The following is a 25,931-nucleotide window of genomic DNA, read 5'->3' on the forward strand; positions in this document are numbered from 1 at the left end:
AAGAAAGAGAGAGAGAAAAAGAGAGAGGGAGAGAGAGAGAATCTTAAGCAGGTTCCATGCTCAGTGCAGAGCCCTAAAGGGGGCTTGAGTTCACAGCCCTGAGATCATGACCTGAGCTGAAATCAAGATTAGAATGCTCAATTGACTGAGCCACCCAGGTGCCCCATACATGCATTTTCAACCCCAAACTCCTTTTCCAATGTTTTATTTTGTTTTGTTTTTTGTTTGTTTGGGTTTTTTGTTTTGTTTTGTCTTGTTTGTTTGTGTGTTTGTTTAGCTTTTCAGATTGTGAGGCCAAACCAGTTTTAAAATCTCATGATTTTACACACCTCTCATTAATATCACTTGTAATGTGGAGTGAGTTCTGGGGCCCAGCAGCAACAATCTTGGAGTGGCAAGAAATAAGCTGGAGCACCAGTAGGGAGCAGCAAACACTGGGAGCTGAAAATCCCATCACCCTTTTGCCCTGCTTTTCTAGCATTTGGAAGCCTGGGCAGATTTGGGCAGGACCTGAATCAAGTATCAGCTTGCCAAACTGGGAGCCATGGGAAGTTATCTCAGGTAGTATTTAGGAAAGGAAACTGAAGCTTTTGGTTTTGATGAAAACTGAACCCAGAGGAAATCTCTGCAGACAGTGGGATTCAGTGCTCTAATGAGAAGCTGGATATTGTGTCCTTGGTAATTATAAAGGTTCCAACCAAACTCATTCTCCAGCCTTGGAACTCACGAAAGGAAAATTTCAAGGTTCTGTAGCATTTGGGCTTTTTGTTTTTAATGTTGATTCTCTTCAAATAAGTTAGTCAAGAAGCAAACAATAGTACTTATTAAACATCTTTGTGAAACAGCATGAAATATTTATGCTGGATGACTAACTCATGGTTCTTGCTTAATTTATTAATCCCATAGATACTTTAAAAAGAGTACAATGTGCCATGTCCTGATACCATCTCTATTTGATTTGGTCCAGCCTGCTTTGGATCCTGTACTTAACAATGGAAAAAAAAGAAAGATCTTGATGAGCGTCATAAAGAAAAAACACCAAGCAACTCCTTAGTCTTTTCCAAACCAAGGCAAAAAGAACTGGTTGGTCTCCTTATCCTTTTAAGAACCGTGTGGTTATACAAAATAGTCAAGAAGAGCTAGAACCAAGAGGGAGAAAATATTATCCTTGTGTTTATATCCTTGTTTTTGCCTCTAGTCATAAAACCTGTATTTGACCAGGTGTGAAGAAAGAGGGGGATGGGGAGAGTAAACTAAAGGGGAAATATTAATTCCAAAGGAGTTTCTATGGGCATGATAGTGTCATTGCCAGAAATAACCTGTTCTATAACATGTGTGAGACAAAGAGATTCTTTCCAGGCTAGATCCAGTATATCAGGTTCCTTATGGATATGGTAAATAGAAAAGCATTAAGTCCTATTCTGGGGATAGATTAAGTGAGAGCAATGATAGTTAGATCTTTTCTGGAATTGGTATGTGGATTCCTCATTAAATGCTGCATGGGGATAAGAGAAATGAGTTTTACATGTGACTCTGACAATCACAGGGAGTATAACTTTTTAAAAAAGGAACCCCCCTTTAAATCAATACATTTAACATGTCTTTGTGTTTAGATCATTCCCATTAGGTCTAGGTTAGGATTAAGGGTAAAGAATAAGCTCTCTTATAGTATCCAGCTCATCTTATTTACAAATGCATTTGTTGAGCTGATGAAGGAATGAAATCACTCGCCTCCTTTCTACTGCTGTAGTTCTATCAAGTGTGATACATAGAGCAATGTATAAGTAAATGTTTTCCTAACACTTGGATATTTTTGAAAAAAACTCTGACGAAAATTTTGCCATTTTGATTATAAGTTATGGGTTATCTTAATATACCGCTTTTTCCTTCTACTGACTGTTTATACCTTCAGTTTATTCCCATGTTATTAAGCTATAATACTTTTATAATAACATTCAGGAGTGGGGTGGAGTCACCTCAGACATGCATTTAACGTACATGTGGCTTTAGAATCTAACTCCTGTGAAGAGAAGACCACTTCTTCTGACCATATCACTGCCCAAGGATATGAGAGTAGCAGCTGTTCACAGCGGCCACTAGAGGAAAGGCCCAGTGGGATGAATGACAGGCAGCAGGTGGCCACTCTTCCCAGTGACTTTTCAAAGATGTGTCTGATCGAGATGTAATCACGAGCAAATATTTTCCGAGTACTTAACTACCATCGTGCCCTAACTTTCATATTTTTTTCTTTATTAAAACAATAACAAACATGATATGTATTAAGGTTATACTGGCTTAATACTAAAACAGAGTGGAGTTAAACTTGTAGAGAAGAAAAAGCGCTTTGGAATTCTCTATCCTTTCCCCCATTCCCACTAGGAATTTTGGGAATTATCTTAAGGGAAGAAAGAAGTGAATACCCTGACATCTACATATATATGTTTTCTCTTTATTTCTTCCTTTAGCTCAGTGGCTCTCAATGCTAAATGTGAATATGTATTACAGTAGCACTGGTTCACATATACTAAACTTTAAGCATTATTTAGGGCAATTCATGATAATTTTGACTACACTGGATTTTTGTTTTAGGCACTGACTTTAAAACTTTTTTTCTTTCTTTCTTTCTTTCTTTCTTTCTTTCTTTCTTTCTTTCTTTCTTTCTTTCTTTCTTTCTGAGAGAGACAGAACGTGAGAAGGGGGAGGGGCAGAGAGAGAGGGAGACACAGAATCTGAAACAGGCTCCAGGCTCTGAGCTGTCAGCACAGAGCCTGATGCAGGGCTCGAACTCACAAACCGTGAGATCATGACCTGAGCCAAAGAGCCACCCAGGCACCCCCTGACTTTAAAACTTTTAAAACTTTAGAACCTTTGAGTAACATGAGACTCCACTTCACTTAAAATAAGTAATAAAAATTTTAAATATAAAACAAAATTCCAGAAACAGTGTTTACTGCAAGCGGCATTTCAATGTGTTATGGAAAGATTGAGAAAGTAATTCAAATAATCTTTTCTAACATCAGCATCTTGACACATTTGGCTCTGTTGCCCACTGTAGAATAAAAGGGGGAGTTCAGATAAGGAGAGTCTTCAGGTTTAAAGTTTCTTTAATAAAGCTATCTTTCTTTTACAGTTCTATATGGCATAAGAGAAATCACTTAACTTTTCTCTGTATCTTTTCATACCTATATTTACAAAAAGTAGGTTTTAAAATCTCTTTTAAAACCACCTAAGATGAACAGGCTTCTTGGAAATGCCCCTCCTGTCTTAAGCCTCCCCTGAATCTTTGCTACATGACTCCATGGGCCAGGGTTTAAGAGCAGGGGCCTCAGGGAGACAAATTGAGTACAAAGACCAAATCTGCCACTTAATAGAAACATCACTTTGTGCAGCTCATTTAATCTCTCTGGGACTCAGTTTCTTCCGTCACACAATGGAGATCATTTCTCACTTCCATCTAGGGCTATTAAGGACAATGTGTCTGAAACTCAGCAGACATTCAAAAATATTTGTTGGCTGAATGAAACACATAGTATAAAAGGAGCAGAAGTCGGTTCTCATTAAACTGTAGTTATTATTATTACTTTCCTATCATCTAAATAATAGGAATGATTTTGTTTTAAACATTTTAAGTGATCAGAAAGAACAGATTCAGGGGACATGAAGAAATTGATGAGAGTATAGACTATCAAGATATAAGTAATGCAACAGTATTTGAGATATTTCATTTGTAAATTCGAATTTTATCCAGTTCCAGTTCTGGCATTAAAACTCACTCCCTTAGATGGCAGCCAGGTGTAAGTGCTTGCGTGCTTTTACACAGCTCCATGGTGGTAGCCTCTGCATTTGGCTTAAACTGTGTACCTTCAGCATCAACTCAACCTTGCTCCTCTGGTCTCTCTTCAGGTCTCAGTGGTTACCAGACTCATGAGGCCATCTGCTTTCATTTCTTATGAGTCTTCTTTGGAGTCTTCCTACTCCACCTGGTGGGCTCCTATCAAGCTCACTGGCTTCCAACTGACAGTCCAGGAAGGCTAGATTTCAAGGCCCCTGCTGACTGTGGCACTATCACGGTTCCTGGGATAAGAGTGTTCTCCAGACTGATATGGAGCATCCCATAAGGTTGCTTCTTCTAGTAGTGCCAAAGGGCAACATGCCAACAGCCCCATGCCATTCAGCTTTTCTTCAGCTTACCTAATTCATCTCCTGCTCTCCAAGCCCAAGGTCAGAGACAGGTTATCAGGACACGTATGGAGACCATTGCACTCTACTCTCTCTTTCCGTTTTCCTCATGTTACCATGGTCCTCTTTTACTACCTTCGTATCGTATACTCCTCCCCCTTAATGCCAACTAAACCTTAATGGACAAAAGGAAAGCTCCTCTCTACTCTATGGTAACTCCAGAAACTTAATCCCCCATGGCTGGTTGTTGATCTGCTAATAAAAGAAGAAAATATAGGAATTTAAAAAGCTTCTCTTAAGACAATATCTTGATTTGCAAGGTGATGTTTTTTTTTTTTCTGCATAATCCTATTTTGCATGTCAGAAGCTAAATATTATTTTGGTCTTAATCTTTGCACAGCTTCAGAACCAAATTATAATCTCGTTTGTAGACAGATGGATGTCCTGGATGAAGTAGGTGGAAGGTCTTACACTGGGAAAAACAAGGGATAAAAACATACTGGTCATTTCTTGAATATTGCCCTATAATGTTTCAGGTTCAAAGTTAAATTTACTGGGAAATTGCCTTTTAAGAACATAAGGGATGTTCAGGTTGTGAAAGTCTGCATAACGTTTTTAAAATATCTCATCCATTATTGGTATACATTACAGAATGTGCAAAAAATAAACCTGGCTCTCTGAATTCTGTACAGTTATAACTGTGTTGTATAGATACATTCTCAATGTAAACTATTGTGGTAACTTTATGGTGTTGATATTTATCTATGCTGAGCTAAGCTGTGATCAGTTTCCCTAAATGGAGACTTAGAACTACACAGCTGTTTTCTCAGACCAAGATTGTTGTTTTTGGTTATGATCAAACAAATAAATTGAATAGGCTGGTTTAATCTCTAGTATTTCATGTACACATTGATGTAGATTTTAAACTAGAAAAGCAGAAAATGAAAGTATGTTTTCGTTGGCAGGCATTTGATGTACTTGGAAGAGTTGAAGCTTACCTTAAGCTCCTTAAATCAGAGGGTTTAAGTCTGCCTGTCTTGGCAGCAAGGCATGAGGAATTACACAGAGAAATTACAGACTGCACAGCTGATGCTTTGCAAGAGGGACAAGCCTTAATCAGCCAAGTAGACTCCTGTAGGTAAGTCTATTTCTTCCTCCGTGTAACAAGCTTTTCCACGGTTTCCACAACCTGTTAAAAAATAAGTTACACAATTTTTTTTTTTCTGCTTCTGATGTTTTGCTGCATTATGACATGGCTTAACAGGATCTATTGAATTTTGGTCAACAGTGATTCTGAACATAGCAATACTCATCCACAAGTGAGACCATATTCTGAGACTGAGGACCCAAAGATGCTAATGCTTTTTTTCTATGAGTTTCTGAGGTGGGGAGAAAGAATGGACAAAGGAAAAAACAGAGCTTAATTCTCAATGCTTTTGCTAGCCTAGCACCTCTGTGGGGTCTTTTCTCATTTTTAATTCTTGAAAGTTGAGTCTACCCTGTCCCTTTTTTCCTTTCTGGAAAAAAAAAACCAAAAAACAAAAAACACAAGAGTACCAGAATCCCCTTTCACTTATGACCTTCGTGGCTCACCAAGCAAAATCCCAAATAAAAGGTGACATTATTAATAATAACAATAGCTCACTTTTTGAAAACCTGAGAGCCCATCATGTGCCAGGCACCGTGCCAAGAAGTTTAGGAACATTGTGGCATTAATCCTCACAGCAGCTCTACAAGACACACAGAGTAGTCCCCCCTTTACCCACGGGGGAGTACGTCCCCTCAGTGGGTGCCTGAAACCACAGATAGTGCCCAACCCTATATATATTATGTTTTTTCCAATACATACATACCTATGATAAAAGTTAATTTATAAATTAGGCATAGTAAGGGATTAACAATGATCACTAATAATAAAATAGAACAATTATAACAACGTACTATAATAAAAGTTATATGAATGCGATTCCTCATTCTTTCTCAAAATATCTTATTGTACTGTATTCACCCTTCTTGTGATGATGTGAGATGATAAATGTCTACAAGGTGAGATGAAATGAGGTGAATTACATAGGCATTGTGACATAGTATTCAGGCTGCTATTAACCTTCTGATGATATGTCAGAAGGAGGATTGTGTTCTGGACCATGGTTGACCATGGGTAACTAAAACTACAGAACAAATCTGCAGATAAGGAAGGGACCTTGCACTATTAATGGTCTCCTTTTTATGAGTAACTGAGACACAGAGAGGTTAAATAACTTGCAGAAGGTCACACAGGCAGTTAATGACAGAGTCAGAATTTGAATCCAAGAGCATGGGCCCTAGACTCCACATTTTTAAAAAAATTTACATCCAAGTTAGTTAGCATATAGTACAACAGTGATTTTGGGAGTAGATGCCTTAATGCCCCTTACCCATTTAGCCCATCTCCCCTCCCACAACCCCTCCAGTAACCCTCTGTTTGTTCTCCATATTTAAGAGTCTCTTATGTTTTGTCCCCCTCCCTGTTTTTATATTATTTTTGCTTCCCTTCTCTTGTGTTCATCTGTTCTGTGTCTTAAAGTCCTCATATGAGTGAAGTCATATGATATTTGTCTTTCTCTGACTAATTTCACTTAACATAATACCCTCTAGTTCCATCCACGTAGTTGCAAATGGCAAGATTTCATTCTTTTTGATTGCCAAGTAATACTCCATTGTATATATATACCACATCCTCTTTATTCATTCATCCATTGATGGACATTTGGGCTCTTTGCATACTTTGGCTATTGTCTGTAGTTATGCTATAAACATTGGGGTGCATGTGCCCCTTTGAACCAGCACCCCTGTATCCCTAGACTCCACATTCCCTAACCAGTGTGCTAGGGCAGGTTGTTTTTATGAATGCCTTTGGTGAGTGTATCAGTGTGAGTTTAGATCTGGGAGGAAATGAGGAGAGATAAGGACTTTGAGAAACAGAAAGAGGATGCTGTGGGAACGTATGAGAAATAATAGGGATTGGAAGACAAAGGGAGATGCTGGGGCAGATGATGGAACACGTATCACTCAGGAAAAAATAAAGTCAGGGCTTAAATTTTGACAGAGCGAGACAAAAAGATTTTTGCAAATGAGATAAACCCAGTTGTTTATCTTTCGTATCCACAATCTTCCTAAAAAACAGACATTAAAATTGAAGAATAATTAAATAGGTCAGAAGCGGTAAAATTACCTTATTTCTATTTAAATCTTCATTCTGCTCTATTTTAGATGTGTTTAAAAGTGTTGATTTGGTGAGTTTGGGTTTAGGGAATTTTCTTTTCAGAAGACAGTCTGAATCTGGATGGAGGTATTTAGTCAGAGCTTGTGATGGTTACTATGGGACCATGCAAAGCCAAGATCAGAAATAATCCAAGATCTTCCAACAGGAGCCAAACAGCTGAGGCTACCAGAAAGGCAGATGGTTCTCCCCTTTTAAAAACTAACAACTGTAGCTACTAAGTTTCTTTACTTTAACTCCAACCCATACATCTGGTAATGGTGTGTCTGCTCTGTTTCAGGAGCCCCAGCACCCCCATGTCTGGCCCCAAATTGTGGGCACAAGAGCTCCTTTCTCTTCTCTACTGTTTAAAGGTCCAGTCTCCCAGAATGTATATGCATCTTGGACCATGCAAAAGATATTCTATGGGGTGCCTGGACTCAGGGTACCAGGGTACATGTTGGACGCTGATCTGAGTCATGTGATGATAGGATTAAGTATTGAGTTCTCCAGTTAGAACTGGGGAATGGTCCCATTTCAGTTTCACAAATGAGTCTCAAAGCACAGACACTGTTTTCTCTGTTTAGGCTACTCTTTACTTGTGGTACTGCCTTGGCCAGTTTCCTTTCATGCATGGGTAGATCAGGAGGCAGCTAAACACCCTTCCCTAGATCTTTGGAGGTCTGTATCTGGTACACTGCCCCAGAAATTCTAGGTGCTTTGGCCTCCCAAAGTGTGAGCTTTGTTTCCTCAACTCAGCAAGACCCCTGAGCTGTCTTTGGGTTCTACCTCCCTGAGCTTTGGTCTGGAAATTGCCTCTCAGGCAGTAAGCTGATGTAATCATGAGGCATATCTTACTCATTTCTCTTCTCTCGGGGATCATTGTCTTGTGCTACCTGTTGTTAAATGTCTGAGAACTCTTGTTTCATATAGTTTGCCTATTCTAGTCGTTTAAGGGGGGAGGGTAACTCTAGTCCCTGCTGCTGGCCAGAAACTGAAGTTACCTTTTAGTTTTGATGCTTAGCTCCTAGAGTTAGAAAGCTGGTCACAATTTAGTACTCTTAAACTTTATCCCATTTGCTCTAATTAGTAATGTTTTATCTTCAATACATAAATATAAAAGGGAAAGTGCTTGTATTTTATACTGTATTCTGTTTTCAGGGTTTTAGTGATACTTTTGGCCATGCACTTTGTCATGGTGGACATGTTTATTTATTTAGTTAGTCTCATTCTTTCTGCCTTCTTTGTTTTTTCCACTCTTAATTCATATATATATATTGTTTTTTTGAAGGTGAAGGTGAATAGTTCTTTTCTTCAAGCTTCAGACTGAGTCTTAATATAAGAAGCAATAGCTAGGGACCATTTCAAGAAACTTGAATTTAAATGGTTAGGTAACTGGGTTTTAAAAAAAAATTATTAGCAGTATGGTTTATGTCTAAATCCTAGACAGATGAGCTTTCATAGTAGTTCCAAAGTTTCCTTGGTTCCTAAGATTTCACAATAGTTTACAAATCCATCCTATTTTCCACTTTGCAGGAGGAACTGAAGCTAAAGTGAAATTGTTACTTGGCAAAGGACATTTTTGATTCAGAAGGTAGATGTAGAATAGAAATCCATTAAAAACTGAATTGAAATGCATTAGAGTCTTGGTAGCAAACTAAACCCCACATAGCTACTGACCTCAGTCCTGTGCATGACATTTGAGACTTGCTTCCTTTCCTCATCTAATGATTCATCTGTTCAACGATGTGGGTCACCAATCATAGGAAAGAAGAGAACCTAAAAATAAGATTTCAAGTTGCAGCCACTTGAAAGTGAAGGTGGAGTTTAGAAAACTGGCCGTGAAAATAAACATACTACAAATTTCAACAGAGGAAAGTACATGTCACTGGACATCACAGTGGGCTTCCTAGACTTCTGAATGCCAGCACACTGCTAGGACATAAAACACTAAGGTCCCCACTATCACACATTTAAAAACTCAGATGGGTAAGAAACTTTAGCATCAAGGGGATTTTGCTTTATGCATTCTTAGGGTCAAAATGATGTCATGACTTTTATTTATTTATTTTTTAAATTAATGTTTTTATTTATTTTTGAGACAGAGAGAGAGAGAGAGAGAGAGAGAGAGAGAGAGAGTCTGAGTGGGGGACGGGGAGAGAGAGGGAGACACAGAATCCAAAGCAAACTCCAGGCTCCAAGCTGTTAGCACAGAGCCCGATGTGGGAATCAAATTCACAAACCCTGAAATCATGACCTGAACCAAACCGACTGAGCCACCCAGGCACCCCGTGATGCCATGACTTTTAAACTTAACTTCTCTGAACCTGTTCCCTCATCTGTAAATTGGAGATGTACACTTCTTAGAGGATTTGTTTTTGTTTTTTGTTTTAATCAAATGAAACAGCACTACTCTTAGCAATTGGTTTACCTTTTTTTAACCTTCTCTACGAAGAGTTTTAAGAGAAAATACTAAGAGTCACATGGTTGTTGCAAACAATTCCAATAGAGTCAGCTGTACCAAATCATACTCATTTTCATGAACTGGGGAAGGTTATATTTGAAATAGGTCATATACACATTTATCTTAAGGTAATAAAAGACAAAATTTAGTGTTGGGGCAGGCAGATAGGAATTTCAGAGACCCTTAGATCTAATTTTTTTTCCTGTTAGTCAATAAAATATGACTTCAGAAGTTCACATTTCTCAGAGATGATGCTTCCCAGTAAATTTGAGACCTTTGTCATTATTTTCTTGTAACTATTACTTTATGAGGAACAGATCCACACTGTTTTTCTATACTGAAATCAAAACCCTTTGAAGTTGGAGCAGCCTCACAAAATAAATAATGGTTGTTTACATGTTTCCTTACCTTTCTATTTTCTCCCTGTATTTGGGTGATAACTCTGAATCATTGCTAAATAATTTATTATCTTTTCAGAGTTTAATATCTGTCATATAACCTAAATATACTTTAATTTTAAAGACATTTTAGCAAATTCATTTTCACTTAGTTATGATACAAGTTACTGCATCTGATAATGGTCACACTTAGACTTAAAGGAAGTTGAAGCTCGGCTACAGGAAGGAAGCCTGGCTTCCAGCACCTCTCACCTCTTCCTAAGCTTTGCTTGACACAATCTTTGAGCGGGCAAGTCTAAAGATAGACCAAAGGAGGCCTGCTAACAAGTAGAATTCTGCATTGATTAAGCCATAGAAAGCTGTGGTGATTGGAAATACTGGGTTGGAGACCTGATATGAAGGTGAAGTTTTCTATAATTGGACAAAAACAAGGAATCTCTTTTTTCTCTGTGTAGCTACCAATTCAAAGCTAAAAACCATATAAGGCCATCTTGTGCAATATCCATTTGCCTTTTCATGTTTACTAAAATTAACTTAAAATTAACTAAAATTAACTTAAACTTGCTTCCATATTGACTCAATTTCTATCTTTGCATAAAAGACTGTATCTACCAGTTTTCATTCTACCTTGTTACAGTGAATTTAAGCTTTAAACCTCATTCTGACTGAATAGGTTGCTGTGGCATAACCGTAAGTGCTGTCTGTTTTGATCTAACACTCATTGCTTATTTAATGTTAATCTTCATATTTTTGTATTTTACAAAAAAATAAAAATAGGAGTTCATTGGGATTTTGCATTCTCTTTTCACAATTTTCATTATGTTGGCTACCACTACCTCTCTTGGTTCATGTTATGAATGGTGATGAATTTTAGACCAGACATGGTTCATTCATTTATTCATTTATTTATTCCAAAAATATTATTGAGCATCTTTTATAAATCAGGTGCTCCCATGCATCTAATGTAGTAGGTGGAATGTCTTCCCTCATGCTGTTTATATTCTAGTGGGAATAAATAGCCAACCAATAGCTAAATCAAAAAATGAGATGTTCTTATACACCAATGAGTACTCTGAAAAAAATGTAAAAGTGAAATGGGATAGAGAGTCACTGTGGGCAGGGGACCATGGTAGACACTGTAGTCAGGGACAGAATCTTCAAGAAGAAGGAGCTACCATGCAAATAGCTGGGAGATGAATGGACCTAGCAGAGCAACACAGAGATGTAACAGAAGGGTGTGTAGAGTGTGACTGGAAGAGATGGAGACAGTAGAGAAGGGCATGAAATAGCATCAGAGTAGGTAGGAGTCAGACTGTATTCAAACGCTCATTGGCAACAATGGCAAGCATTTGTGTGCTTTATATAAATTAAAAGTTTTAGTCCCTAAAACCACCATGTGATATAGGTACTGTTATTATCATGGTCTCTATTTTGCAAAGGAGGAAGCTAGGGCACAGAGAGATTCAATAACTTTCCCTATTATCAGTCACATGGTAGTAAGAGGTAAAGTGAGTACTAGAATGCAGGTCTGAACCACTATGTCAGTTTGCTAGCTCTGTCTATTCCTTTCATTGAACTTTAATCAATAACAAAAAGCCTGATCACGTGGATTCTTTTTTTATTCTAGCATGCTTAAAATGTGACAATGTACTCCACCTATCTGCTAGCTTCAACTCAAGTCTGCCCTTCCCTGCAAAGTTTTTTCTTTCAGTTTATTTAAAAAGTTGTTCAGTGTACATATAGGCATCACATTGACATGCCAGCACCAAGCTTCAAGGGTAGTCAAAGATATATAAACCTGGCCCTGAATCTCAAGAATGTTACTAGAGGCTAGTCAGGGAATAACACATCCAGGGAGTGTGCATGAGGCATGAGGAAACCATGGGGACAGTGGGTGTTGGGGCCACCTCTTCAGAGAAGGGAGACACAATTCCTAGCTTCTAGGATCAGGATAGGTCACGGGAAGGACTTGAGAAGGCCACTGTTGAATTTGATAATCTGACATGGATGAAGGCTCTGCATCTAGCCAGGATGAACAGAATCAGTATCTACCATACAATACTTTTTGAATTCCTTTATATTAGTCAGCTCTACCTCCTGGCTTCACTTTTCATTCTGTGGTGTTCTGAATCATTCTTTAGTTGTTGGATTTGTAACAGTGTTGTCTCCCCTCCTAGCTCATGACATCATTTTCAGGTCAGCCTTCAAGGTCAATCATGTAGGAAACCTTTTTTATGTTCCTTATCTTAGTATTTACAAACTAGGTGGCTTGATTTGAAATGTTATGGTGCTGGTATGATATTAAAAGAAAGATTTTATCATAGTAAAAATATTTTAAAATATCCTAAGTGGAAAACAAACAAAAACAATCCCCACCCTCCAACAAAACAAAACAAAACAAAGAAACAAAAACAGAAGTTTCCTTTTCCTGGTAGAGTTATCTATGGTTGTATTTACTGGAATTCTACCAAACACTTAAGGACTTAAAATAACTTAAAAGAAAACAAAAACAAGTTTGATAATGCATTTAGATGGTAAATGTCAGATACTGAAATTTAGGATATTACAAAGTTGAGTTCTTAAGGTAATTGTTAACTCAGCCACTTTCCAAATATTTTCAAGTGTATATTAAATTGTACCTTTTAGGGGTTGAGTAAATGTTGTAACTGTAAGCTGGGTCTGGTAACATTGTCAATGCTTTTATAATTCTGAAACTGTTAGTACGGAAGACATCCTAAGTTCACACTTTCCCTTGCATCTGGAAGTAATTAGATTAGGTTCTTGTCAAATATCTAGAAGTCATTCATTACAGTATGAATTTGTTCATGTATGCTGTTGATGGTGTGATGTGGAAGTAGCAAGAATGCCAGAGGAAGAAGGCCTGGGGTTATGGAGTCCACAGAGAAACTCCGACTAAAGAGGCAGAAATATGTGTGATGGATGACTGAAAAGAAGTCCTCTCATATTAGAGAGAGAGAAAAACAACAACAACACAGGAAAGAGTAAGGGAGAAAAGTGAGTGGGCCTATTTATGAATAAAATGCCCATCATGGTGCTGTTTAGAATAGTGCAAACCTGAAAAACAACCTAAATATTTCCAGAAAATCAGGAAATGTTCAAATAGTTTGAGGGCAGGCACATCATGGAATATTCTGAGCCAATATAGAAAGTGTGTTTTTGAGGATTATTTGAAGACAGAGAGTATCCTTACCATATAATGTTAAGTGGGCGAAGCAGGTGTGTAGAGAGCACCATTCTAACTTTGCAGGGAGAAAAGGGCTGCAAAGAGAAACACTTTTTTAGAAAGAAACACATTAAAATGTAATTTCATATTTTCCAAATTATCTTAAATGAGAATATTGGTCTCTTTAGTTCTTGCCATGCCCTTTTTATCTGAGGATTTGTGTCATCAATTATGGAAAATTTTCAGCAATTATCTCTTTAAATATTGATTTGTTGTTATTCCCTCTTTTCTCTTCTTTAACTCTTGGCAGAGAATGCTGGGGCCTCTGGGTCTGTCTTCCAGGACTCTGACCTATCCTCTTTGCATCTTACTCTCATTGACTCCCTCACATTGATCTCTTTTGTTGATTTTTTTCTCCAGTTTTCATAACCATATTGATTTTATTTCTGGGATTTCTAACTCATTTTTTATATCTACTTTTGTTTTAGTTCTGACTGTTTTTGTTTCAGAGTTTCTTATTCTTTTATTATGGGTGTTGGTTTTTTCTTTGTCTTGCTAATGATCTCAGTTATGTTGAAGTCATCTTCAGATTGCGCTACTTGCTTTGTTTCAGATTGAGTACACTTCTTTCTTGATTGTTGAATGTCTTTTCTTAAGATTTATACTCCTCATGTGTCTTGAAATTTTAGATTGTACTCTCACCTGGAGGAGAAGGGTTATTTTCCCTGCTTTCTTCTCTCCTCTCTGCTCTTCCCTCCTTACCAGCTTTGAAGTAACTTCCACCTGCATTCAGTGTCTCCAGTCTAGCCTGTGCTGTTTGATCAGGGCCACCTGCAGAGATGCTGTGGTTTCTAGAGATGCAGCAGAAGGTGGGGTGGGCTTCCTGAGTCTCCTGATGTGTCTGATTCTTGGCCTCAGTACCAGTTGGCTATAGCGTTTTTCAACCTTCTTTTGCAAGGAGAAAGAACACCATCCCTTTTGATTTCAGGTAGAATCCTAGCTATGGTGCCCTTCACACAGGACATATTTTGCTGTGTCCTCCTAGGACTGGAGCTTGTGGCTATCTCTGCAAGCATCTGGACCAGAACCCAGGAGACCTGTACTTTAAGCCTCACTTATCTACATTTTGGTGGTGAGGGATTGGTAGTGTATATAACTTGAGTCAGAAAAAAAATTTGTAAAGACATACATTTCACTTCTACAGTATGAATAGCACTTTTTTCAAAGTAGGGATAAAAACCAGAGAGTAGGCATTATTTCCTCCAAAATAAAGATCATAAGCATGAAAGGGCACTGTTTGGGTCCCTGTCAAAAGAAGCAGCAAGCTATGGATAAGGAAAATATTTTTTCCCCATTTTCAGAGTATAATTTGTTCATAGACAAAAAGAAAAACTATGATCAGCTGATTCCTTCGGATGAGAGAGTAAGCTGTCAAGTACTTACCATCTGGTTCAGCTCCTAATCCAGATGGGCTGCCAATAGTAATTTATGAAAGGTTTGAAAGCAACTTGCTGTCCTCCAGAAAGAACCATGAGAACACATTAACATTGGGAATTGCTCCCTTCCCCCAGCCCCAATTTGTGACAGATGCAGAGATGGGGCAACTGCTTCCGAACAACAAATAGAACTGTCTATTTTTGAGCCAGGAGTCAATATGTCTCTGCTCTTTAGAAAAAAAAAGTCAGTCATGTTCCTTCCCCCCTTCCCTCTCTTCTACTGACTCAGTGAATAAGGGAGTAATGCAGCCATGATGGAGTTTCTAACAAATGTCTGCAGAAGCCCTCACAGTCTGTCATTTCTGAGTATCTGTGATGTTTGGAAAAGTCAAAGTCAACATCGGGAATAATCTGGTGTACCTCATGTTCATGCTACAGACAGGCACCATCTAATCCATTCTTAATAGAGGAAGCCCAAAGATCAATCATTAGATACAAAGCAAATTATAGAGCCACAGGTTGTTAGACCCAGAAGTCCACGGTTGGCCCCTATCCACCCAGTCAAGCAGCACCTAAGTAGTGTGGCTTCAGAATCAGAATGAAATGACAGGGCACTTTGTCCAAGTTTCTGTTATCTGCCCTCAGTTCTTGCCCTGTCATTTAGTTAATATTACTGTCAAGTAATAAGACTCATTCCTGAGTGACTGATGGAATTCTAGTAATTTATTTTCAGTTCACGTAAGAATTGCTGGCAGAGAGTGAGGTCATATTTTTCCTTTGATCAAACCATCTGCTTTTCAGGCTCTGAGGAAATTGCCAATATGCATGCTATACATGTTTTAAAATGTTCTGGAATGTTCAAAAGAAAAGTCTGGAATCAGTGTTTAAAATTTCTAACTGAGACTGATGGAATCAGAGCTGGTTGTAACCCACACATTAGGCTTTCAGCAAGAAAGAATGGAGAGGGAGTGGTTACTAGGGTTGGAGTTCTGACAGATATATGCCCATTGGGAATCCAGGAAAGGGAAGAGATTAATGCTTGATCAGACAAATGATCTAGCTGACATAGGGAAAGGAAAACCAGAGCTGGCTAGGGTAATTCAGAACTCCTCATACTGAGGAAGGGGTCCATGCCACAAGTAAAAGTGGAGTGCACACTGGACAGGCAATAACAGCAGACCTAGGAGATTCAGTGGGCCCCTCTAAGGCTTTAAATAGGGAAGATGTATCAGTCAACCTAATGATAAATGCTAAACGTCAAAGAAGAATTTAGTCAGTCTTTGGATAGCCCAAAACTACTGTAAATGAGCAAAGAGCAAAGTCATCATGGTTTGAAACCTAGTGGGGACTAGTGACATTTTATACAGTAACTATCTGTGCATATGTTTTTCTTTGTCTTCTCTTCCCTTAAATTTTGATTAAAGTGTATTTTATTTCATTTGGAAATATACATTGATCTATTAACAAGGCTCTGTGCTTAGCACTGCAGGAGATATTTGTTATGTGAGTGAAAAGAATGTTGTCTTTTCCCTTAAAGAATTTATAGTGTAATAGATATATACAGTAAGACACACATTACCACAAAATGAGACCTAATCTGGATCATTGAAAAACCGAAAATGAATGGTCCTTCCAAAGACAAAGAGAGATTGTATTTTCTTGGTTATGATTCATCTAAATTAAAACTGTAAGTTGCTAAAGAGCAATATTTTTACAAAAGGAACGCTTAACCTGGTTTTGTTTCCTCATTTCTGTCCTCTGTGCTAGAGGTCCCTTTAAAACGTGAACTTGGACAAGTGCCCCTCTAGTGATCACTTCGCAAACTACAAGCAGACATTGCATTAGAGAAGTCTGCCAATTTCAAAAGAACATGCCATGCCAGTCAGGCTAATCCTGTTTCCCTTAACAGTCAACTCCAGAGAAAGTGAAATTTTAGAGGACGAATACCCTCCCACCCTCTGTCATGTGTCAAGACTCTGAGGTCATGTGTGGACTCTGAGGTCAGATAAAAGGCTCAAACCCCAGCTCTGCCACTTAGTAATGGTGATCTGGAGAAGTTACTGAGCCTTCCCGTTTCTCAGTTTGCTCATCTGCAAAGTGGAGATATCAATTATACCCAGATCATAAGGTATGAAAATTAGAAAAGAGACTACTTCAAACATTAAAAATGCTGCCTTGTCACAAACATTAAAAATGCTGCCTTCAAACATTAAAAAAGTGCTCAGTTACACATTTACTTTCACAAACTGTTCTCTGTACCTTCTTTCCACATTGCTGCTGGTTTCTCACTTGTCTTTTTTATTTATCTTTCTCATTCCAGATTTGCATATTCTACAGAGAATATGCAACTTATATAGGACAACTTATATTGGAACTTATATAGGACAACTGGGCTTTTAAGTGCTTTTTTAGTATAGAATGTCCCAAAGTCTAAAGTCAAACTATAGTTGGTATTACCAGTATGCTGCTTTTATTTACAAAATTTGTGGACTTTAAGTATCACTAGAATTATTTCTGTGAAACTCTCCTGATTTCTTGATTATACTCTTCACCATCCCTGAGTTGTTAAAATGCAACACTAATTGTTTTAAGTGTAACATCTGTGGAATATTATGTGTGAGGAATAAGATTTCTCACAGTGGTTTCATTTTCTTCCCCCAATTAAACTTCTCTGGGGCTTCAGTGGAACCCCCAGGACATACATGAATCCCACGCACATCTGACAAGATTCTCAAGCTGCCCGATGAACCCTCACCCCTTTGGCAGCTTTATTGTCATTCCTGTGAAGTTACTTTACCTCTCAGTCATTTGGGATCTTGCCCTCATTTCATTACTAATTAAATTTGTTTTTACAGAGTCATAAATTAATTATTTGAGGTAAAAATTACTGAAATCTATACCTTGCTCCAAGATCTTTTTTAACTCTGGGTAATTAAATTTAAGAGGTATCGTGTTCATCTTTGTTAGTATTTGAAGGAAATGACTGACACAAAGTTAAAGACTTCAAAATTTCTTACATAGTAGGAGAGACTCTGTCTTAGGGGTAGGTTGAAAATTAAGAGGTGCTCACTCCATCAGCAGTGTTTGTTCATTGTCTTGCATTGCTGGTAGGCCTAAATTGGACGTGGTTAGGAAACTAGAGCAAATGGGATCCAACTCTAAGGTCATGTATTGTTTTAAGGGCATGTGCATTTAATGAGATCTCATGTCACTTTTCTCTTTCTCCTGAAACCAGTACACAGGTGAAAAATGACAATATGAGGCTTAGTCTCTTTTTTATGAACAAGTACACTAGATTCCTAATTGTTGGTGATAACTTGGTTTTCATTTAATGAATACAGCCTTGAGCATTTGTAATCATTGAGAACAAGGAACTTTGTGTTACATAAATATTTTACCCTATTGGATTAATAAATGGCTTGTTAATTGGTTGATCCACATTTCTATTCGAAGAGCATCTTTAGATAAATGAAGCTTTTAAATAATACCCCCAGGAAAACTCTTGGCAAACATACTGTGTTTTTTGCCATAGGGTTCTCAAAATATTTTAGAGAAATATTAAAAAGTAAACCTTTAGAAAATACTAGACCTGGTTGCAAAAACCCATAACTCATCTTTTCCCTCAGGACCAACTGATTTAAACAAAGAACATAATTTGGTTTTACTTAACTTCTGTTATCCTAAAGCCTGAAGCTTGATAACTTTTATCAACTCATCCCTATCTTGAAAGAGCAGATCCACTTTCAAATGTTCCTTGCTCATGGGGCTTCTGTATCAAGGTGGAGTGAACTAACAGCTGACTGGTTCCATTCAGCTCTCAGATAACCGGAGTCCATGAGATGATGGGATGCATTCAGAGACGAGTGGACCATCTGACCAAACAGTGTTCAGCGCACAAGGAATTTGCTCTTAAGAAACAGCAATTAACTGCCTCAGTGGAGGGCCACCTGAAGAAGGTAGTTTCTTAAACGTGTCCCCCTTTAGCTACTAATTAGATGCAACTCCTTACCTGCTGTTACTAGATGGTATGGCAACCGCAGCATGGGGTGCATGGCGGGCAGATAGTGGTGGGTCTTCTTTGGCTTCTCTTAGGTTCCTCATTGGGTTTTATAATTGAACAACATAGAGTTGTACTTCACTATTGCTCATCAACCATTCCTGTCCCAGGTTGCTAAAACTTGACATGTAATCCTACCTGCCATGCTAGCCCTGAACACAGGTACACAAAGGCAGTTTTTGCCTTATGCAGAACTGAAATGTGTGCATGTTGAGATTGTGTGTCCTTGTTTTACATGGTTCGGTGTTGGAACACCATATTGGAACATGGTTCAGTTCCAATATGCACAAATTTCAGGTAACATGGTATTGTACAACACAAGGACAGCAGATAAATACCAAAAATGATGTCTCAGAGATTTCCAGAACAAATTGTTGTTATCATACTTTATTGAACTAGACCAGTACAAAGGACATGGCCATTCTGAATAAAAACATAGATGTGAAAATCCTCTTCTCAGAGTGGAGGCAATGGCTTAGTACAGGAAAACTTTATTTCCTGTTTTCAAAGAGGAAGAAAACCAGGCAACTACTATTTGACTAAATTAAAAAATTACTTATCTGTAGCTGGGACATACAGCAAAACTAGTAATATCTCAATGACATTAATGTTAATGAACCTTGTTACCCACACTGGGTCTCAGATTTTCAATGATGTCTTCATCCGATACAGTGGACTCCTGTGCCTGACTCAAACAAGTAGAATTAGTAGGCCTCACAGGAGAGGGCATTAATTAACTGTGTCTCTGTCTAAATTGCCTTCCCACCTGTTATTGATCAAGCAACTTGGGAATTTGAGCCTTGTTCTGATGCCTGGGTCCAGGGAGATTCCAAATATGGCAGCAGCTTTGGTGCCACATTCTCTAGAGCTTGAGACTCAAGCTAATTTGGTGGTGGTGGGCAACACAGTAGGAACTCAGACAACTGTTGCTCTTTGTCTTTCTGCCAATTCAGAGCCAATTTGACAATGGAAAGCATGGACTCTGGTTAGAACCAGGAGATGAAGAACGCAACTTGGATGGAATAGAATCCTTTAAAGCCTGCTTTTTCATTGATTCATGTGTACTGGAAATCAAGTCATAGTCCCCCACGTTCATCAGTTAAATGGCCTAAGCATGTCCCTGTATTTTACTGTCACATATACAGGGTTTGGTGCTATCCCAGTGTCCCTAAATATAGCGACCCATAGGTTACCCAGGCCTTGGACCTTTACTTCAAGATGTGCCTATAAACTGGGCCCCATTCAACTTACAGTAGATGATTGTGAGTTAATTAATCAGATAAATTCATCTCTGCTGATGTGTTAGCAAGCACATTATCCTTTCTAGGAAATATAGATAATAAATTCTTAGAAGATATGGATGATTATTTATATCTCATTGCTGTTAATAAAATACATGTCTGTTAATAAATGTATGTCTATATGCCCTCTGTTGGTGGGTCAATAGTATTATGTCATATGAAGAGCAACATTATTAATTTAAACACAAAATTCTAAAATATTTAAAACTGTTTTTAGATGAAAATTGGTATACCCACTTAAAATACAATGGGAATATGGGGTAGAATTTATGTTTTCTATACATATGCAAACATGTATGCAAATATATATTACTAACACTGCAATATATTCTTTACTGGTAAAGGTGGAAACGTCAATTCAGAAAATCAGTCCAGTACTTTCCAATGCAATGGATGTCGGTTCCAGCCTTTCTGAATCAGGGAAGATTTTGAGTAAATATTTGGAACTAGATATTCAAGCTAAGGTAAATTAAATAGGAATTATTATTATGGTTATGATTTTATAAATATGATTTCTTTTCTTTATATTCAGTGGCTATAGAACTTAATGCTAGCTCTTTTGAGGGTTATAATTCTAAATATTGTGGCAAATAATGGCTTAAAACTTCTATTGTGTGCATCTAAATTACTTATACTTCAATGTGCATTTATTAGGGTGTTGAGCTCACTAAAACTTTGTAACCTGGTATTAAACACTCATTTGGCCCCTTTTCCTTGCCTGGGAGATGTTAGCAACTCCTTTTGGGAGGCCAGAGGAGGCAAGGGAGAGTGCTTCTCTAAGACTATTTGTGATTTTCTGCTAGAGTAAGTTACAAAAGAAAATTACCAGAAGCAACATGCATTAATGCAAGATTCCAGAAAGCAAATAAAAACACAATCTTGTTTGCAAACCCAATGTTCAGGGACAGAAAATACCCTCCTCTTCTTAACATCTTCTCTAGCTCCCCCTTACCCCTTTCACATGACACTTAGGTCAAATATTCTAGCTAGTGGCTCTCATCTGCCCTGAGTCCCAGTCTGCCCCAATGGGTGTTTAGGAAGGTGAGTCTAGCACCTCTCCTGGCTCACCCAAGTCAGTAGGCAATGGCCTTGTTACTCCATTGGTTCTAAGCCAAAGGACCTTCATCATGTTCGGGAAGTCACAGACAAGCCGATTTTTTTTTTAATGGAGTGTTTTTTACTCATTATTTAAAATGTTTAAAATAAAACGTATCTCTGAATTCAATTTCATTGTTTTATTTTCAAAATTTTAGAAGGAACAAGGAAATTACGTGGGGAGAAACTCCCCTGCTTCCTCCTACCCAGAGTGCTATCTGGACGCAACACTTGGAAATGAAAATTAGCTTCATTCAATGCAGTACTTGGGAAGCATATTAAATACAAGCAGGGAAGCAATTCCTCCTTGCTGTAATGACAGTGAAGCTTTTTTCTTTGGTTTTTGCTTGATTCCTAGCTTAGTCTCATGTAAAATTTTACATGGTTCTTTCTGGGTCAATTGTATATGTAATGTCTACAATACCTGTTTATCCATTTTATCAGTGAGATTTTACTGCCAGAAATTGCACCCAAAACAAAACACAGAAGAGTAACCCTTTAGGCTGTTTAGATTTCATATGTAACATTTCCCCTACATTTGTTTAAAAACCCTTCTAGATCAAGACTTAAATAAGACTGCATAATTGACATGCCATTATTTTATAAATTAAAAAAGGAGTAAACAATTTCTATTAACTTGCCATCTCTTGTATAACAAAATTAGTTTAAGTATTTGCTAGAGCTATTGTTAAATTCATAAAGCCATTCTCGTGTATAATTATTATATAAATTATTTAAAACATATCTGCCATTTGGTTTTGTAACTTTTCATACTAACCTTTCTTCTATTTGTGACACAGAAAATAAATGCTCTAAATAAGAAGTGGAGCTGACAGAGTGAGAGAATGGTTTGAAATGGTTTTCATTTTAAGATGACTTTTTCTTTTTTTTTTTTTAATTTTGAAAGTTGTGCCTTTCTTTCATTGAGGAGAGCTGGTCTGAGTCCAATTAATAATTGTAATAGATGGTGTACAGCAGGTAATGAAATGTGAATGTTCATGATTCCCCTGTCAGCTTCTGACCCCCTGTGCTTGGCTTCCATAGGAGACAGCACAAGAATTAGAAGCAGCTACAAAACTTATGACAGAGAAAAATGAATTTGAACCTGACGAAGTGGCATTGCTTTCTTCTAAAGCTAAATGGCTAGAGGAAGAATTAAAAATACTTGGGCGAAGCATCAGCTCCAGGTCACAAGTCCTGCAAACTTATGTGGCATTTCTAAAGTCATCAGAGGAGGTACGGTGCCTATATGCTGACCTTCTTCAGCAAGGTGGCCTCTGCCCATCTTCCTGCTTTCTCTGGGGATGGAAGCCCTGGTGGGTGGGTCCATGTCCTCCAGTCCCATGTGTGTACTCACTTACAAGCTCTTTATTCAGCAAGGCACCATACAAGGACTCAAAGAGTAAGTTGTTTTACTAAAAAATAATGCAAGTGTGTAGGTGTAGATATATTCACAAATAAGCAAAGTGGTTGTATTGGAACATTTTCTACTGTGGTCTACAAACATTTACAATATCCTAAACATAGAACAAAATTATTTAAAAATAAGTTGCCTTCTACCATGGATCTTTTTGAATACTTGAGCAATTAGTGTGATTCATTTAAAATACATATACAGAATCAGAAATTACGGGCGTTTGGGTCCACTCTCAGATCTGTCTTGTTTGATGCCTTTTAACGAGTTTTCTCTGAGAGCTTCCTCTGAGGCACTATTTTGATAGGGTTGTGCCAGAGACTCTGTAAAATCCTGTCTAGTAGACCAACATTCCCTCTCTCAAAGGTCTCAGTCTCTGGAAGATGACATCAGTAATGGAAAAGTGCTAGGGTCCCACCTCATTTAACTCTGGTGGCAGTGCACACAGGTGCACACAGACCCTGCTGCTTTCAGGGAGGTGGGTACTGGCCTAGCAGGAGGTAGAGCCAACCGAAGTTAGGGAGCATGCTCGATTTCAATTTTCCCACTAACACCCTTCCCTCCTACGGCCACCGTCCTGTCTAAGCACATTTCCTCCATCAGTTCTCATTTTGCAATGTTCTCAATTCTCACCACTCTGGAGAAAGGCCATGCCCAGTCCCTGCAAATCTCAGGTAATACCTTTTCCACCTCTCTCCTCCTCCTTTTGTCATTTCTTAGCCCTGAACCCTCATGGTTTGGGGCAAAGGTATTACAATTGACAGGATTATCCAGTTGATGAACATATTTGCTTGAAACTTGAAATGGTGGAGAAAGTACAAAGAAGGGCTGTTTTCTGTGTCTTCATTGCCAAAATGCACCTGCTTGGCTTCTAGTTCAGCATCTATTTCCATGGCCACCCTGGCCTTCGTAACCAGGAGTCTCTCTAGGGCTGGAACCTTAGCTTTGTAAGAAACATGTTCTCAGAAGGACCTCATGCCCTTTCATCCTCCCTGCCTTCACCAAATCTGTTCTCCACCCTGGTGGAGCCTTCTGTCCTTCTCATCTTGGCAGTGCTCCTCAGTCTGTCACCCTCCTACCCCCTCATGGTGGCCTTCTCTCCTCACCGGCTCCTGCTTACTCATTTCCAGCCTGCTCCCCATGCTGTCAACTCCCTGCCTTCTACCCTGACCTACACTGCCAATTCCCAATTCTAGATCAGTACAACACTCTATTTACTCAGCTTCCACTTCCAAGCTTTCAGACACTCCTGTGGAAAATCATACTGTTGTGCTGATTGGTACCATTACAATTTGTGGGTCTCTGCTTGGGTCCCCCATATGCTCCCTAGTTGGTGCCCATTCAGTAGCAATTCTCAAACATCTTACTCCAGTTTACATCCCTAAATCTCAGCCAATGCCTATTCCTCATATGTGACTGAAGAAAAACAAGACCATCGAGCCTAACGGTCTTGACCTCCTTGGACTTCCAAACCTATTGACATGTTCACTCACCCTCCATTTGCCAATAACATGAAGTCTCTATTTGTGCCTAACACAAATCAGTCATCAGTCTCTCCCTGTACACGCCTACATCCTTCAGAATCTAGCTTCAGCTAGACCCATCCTCTAATTGTTCAAATCTGCTTTTTTCTGTTGCTTCCTTCTCTTTGGTCTGTATCTATGCCCAATGGTCTTGCCCTCACCAAGGCTGTCACTCTGTACTTTTCCTTCTCTTCACACCTGCACTTCTAGAATGGGAAGATGACACTTCTTGTCTCTGCCTGCTCCCCAAGCCTCACCCCACTGCCTCTAGTGTCTTCCCTGTTCTGTCCTGGCAACTTACCAGTTGGCAAATGACATGGTGTATTTTCAGTCTTCACCCCGCTTGATCTTTCTGCCACATTTATTTAAATAACTCACTCTCACCTCCCATGACTTTTTAAAAGACAGATTTGTTGAAGTATAATTTACATAGGGTAAAATTCACCTACTTTAGAGTGTAATGATTTTGAGTATATTTACAGAGTTGTGCAAAGCATCACTGCACTCCAGTGTTGGTATATATATATTTCCATCACCACAAATAGAGCCCTGGTGCATATTTTTAGTCAATCCTGGCTTCCAGCCCTCAGCCTCAAGCAACCACTGATCTGCTTTCTGTCTCTATAGATTAACTTTATTTGGATAATTCATATAAGTGACATCATCTTGTCTACTTCTTTATCTGTTCCTTCTCCTTCTTCCTCATTTGGTTTTCTGTTCCTGAAGTGTGGTGGATCATGGAGCTCTTACCTGTGCTCTCTCTTTTGGACATTCTATATACTTTCCCTGCAAAATTTGCATCCCCACCTATGGTTTCAATTCACCAATAACAAAAAACAGTTTCTCAGCCCCAGCTGTCTGAGCCCCAGATCAATGCTTTCAACTTCTAATCATACTAATGACCTGTGTTTCCTATAGGCTCCTGAACACAACCAGTTGTCTCCTTTTCAAATATGTTTTTCTTCTGTATTTTGGCATAAATGACCCTGTCATTTTTCAAAAGTCCAAGGTAGAAACTTCACAGTCTTTTCTGAGCCCTCTCTCTCGAGGAGCACATGTTTTGTACAAGGCCCCATGCTTTTCATTCCTGACTTCATTTAATCCTTATAACATTTCTATGTTTAGTTTCTATTATGCCTACTTTAAAAATGGGGGAAACTGAGACTGAGAAGTTAGGTATCCAAGATCAAACAACTAGTAAACATGGAAGCTGAAGTTCAATCCCCAGTCTCCTCCCTTTTGTTTTTTTTCCTATATCAAAGGCCATGCTATCCCTTGTTTATGTATAGGGGCAACCTAAAAGATTTCTGAATCCCCCTCCCCTCTACTTGTGCCTCCTCTTTCTTGGTTCAAGCCCCCATCATCTCTTGCTCAGCTTAAAGAAATTGTCTTCTATCTGTTCTCTCTGCCTCCTTTAATTCTCCCCTACACTCCTTTCAGAAAACGGTCATTCTAAAGCAAATCTGATTGGATTACCTCCTGGCATTCAGACACTACGAAAAATTTAATTTGTGAAACAAAGTATAAATACCTTTACCAAAAATGGATGAAGTATTAAAGTTTATCACTTATCCAAAACATAAACTAGTACTGATTCAAGGGAATTCCTGTACTTAGTTACATTCAAGGCTTTTTTGAG

The 25,931-nt window shown here is 38.5% G+C and overlaps 1 protein-coding gene across 7 annotated transcripts in view; it reads left to right on the forward strand.

Annotated features, from left to right (window-relative positions):
• Positions 1–25,931, forward strand: part of CCDC141 (coiled-coil domain containing 141) — a 205,257-nt gene that overhangs the window by 121,393 nt on the left and 57,933 nt on the right. For all 7 annotated transcript variants that reach the window (XM_019460899.2, XM_019460909.2, XM_019460917.2 and 4 more), the window contains 4 exons: positions 5,145–5,317; positions 18,717–18,858; positions 20,605–20,724; positions 22,400–22,591. In XM_019460899.2, the coding sequence (XP_019316444.1) occupies positions 5,145–5,317; positions 18,717–18,858; positions 20,605–20,724; positions 22,400–22,591 (627 nt within the window). The remainder of the gene's footprint in view (positions 1–5,144; positions 5,318–18,716; positions 18,859–20,604; positions 20,725–22,399; positions 22,592–25,931) is intronic.

This window comes from Panthera pardus, unplaced genomic scaffold (genome assembly GCF_024362965.1).
Source record: "Panthera pardus isolate Hobbes unplaced genomic scaffold, ASM2436296v1 HiC_scaffold_10, whole genome shotgun sequence".
Taxonomy (NCBI): Eukaryota; Metazoa; Chordata; class Mammalia; order Carnivora; family Felidae; genus Panthera; species Panthera pardus.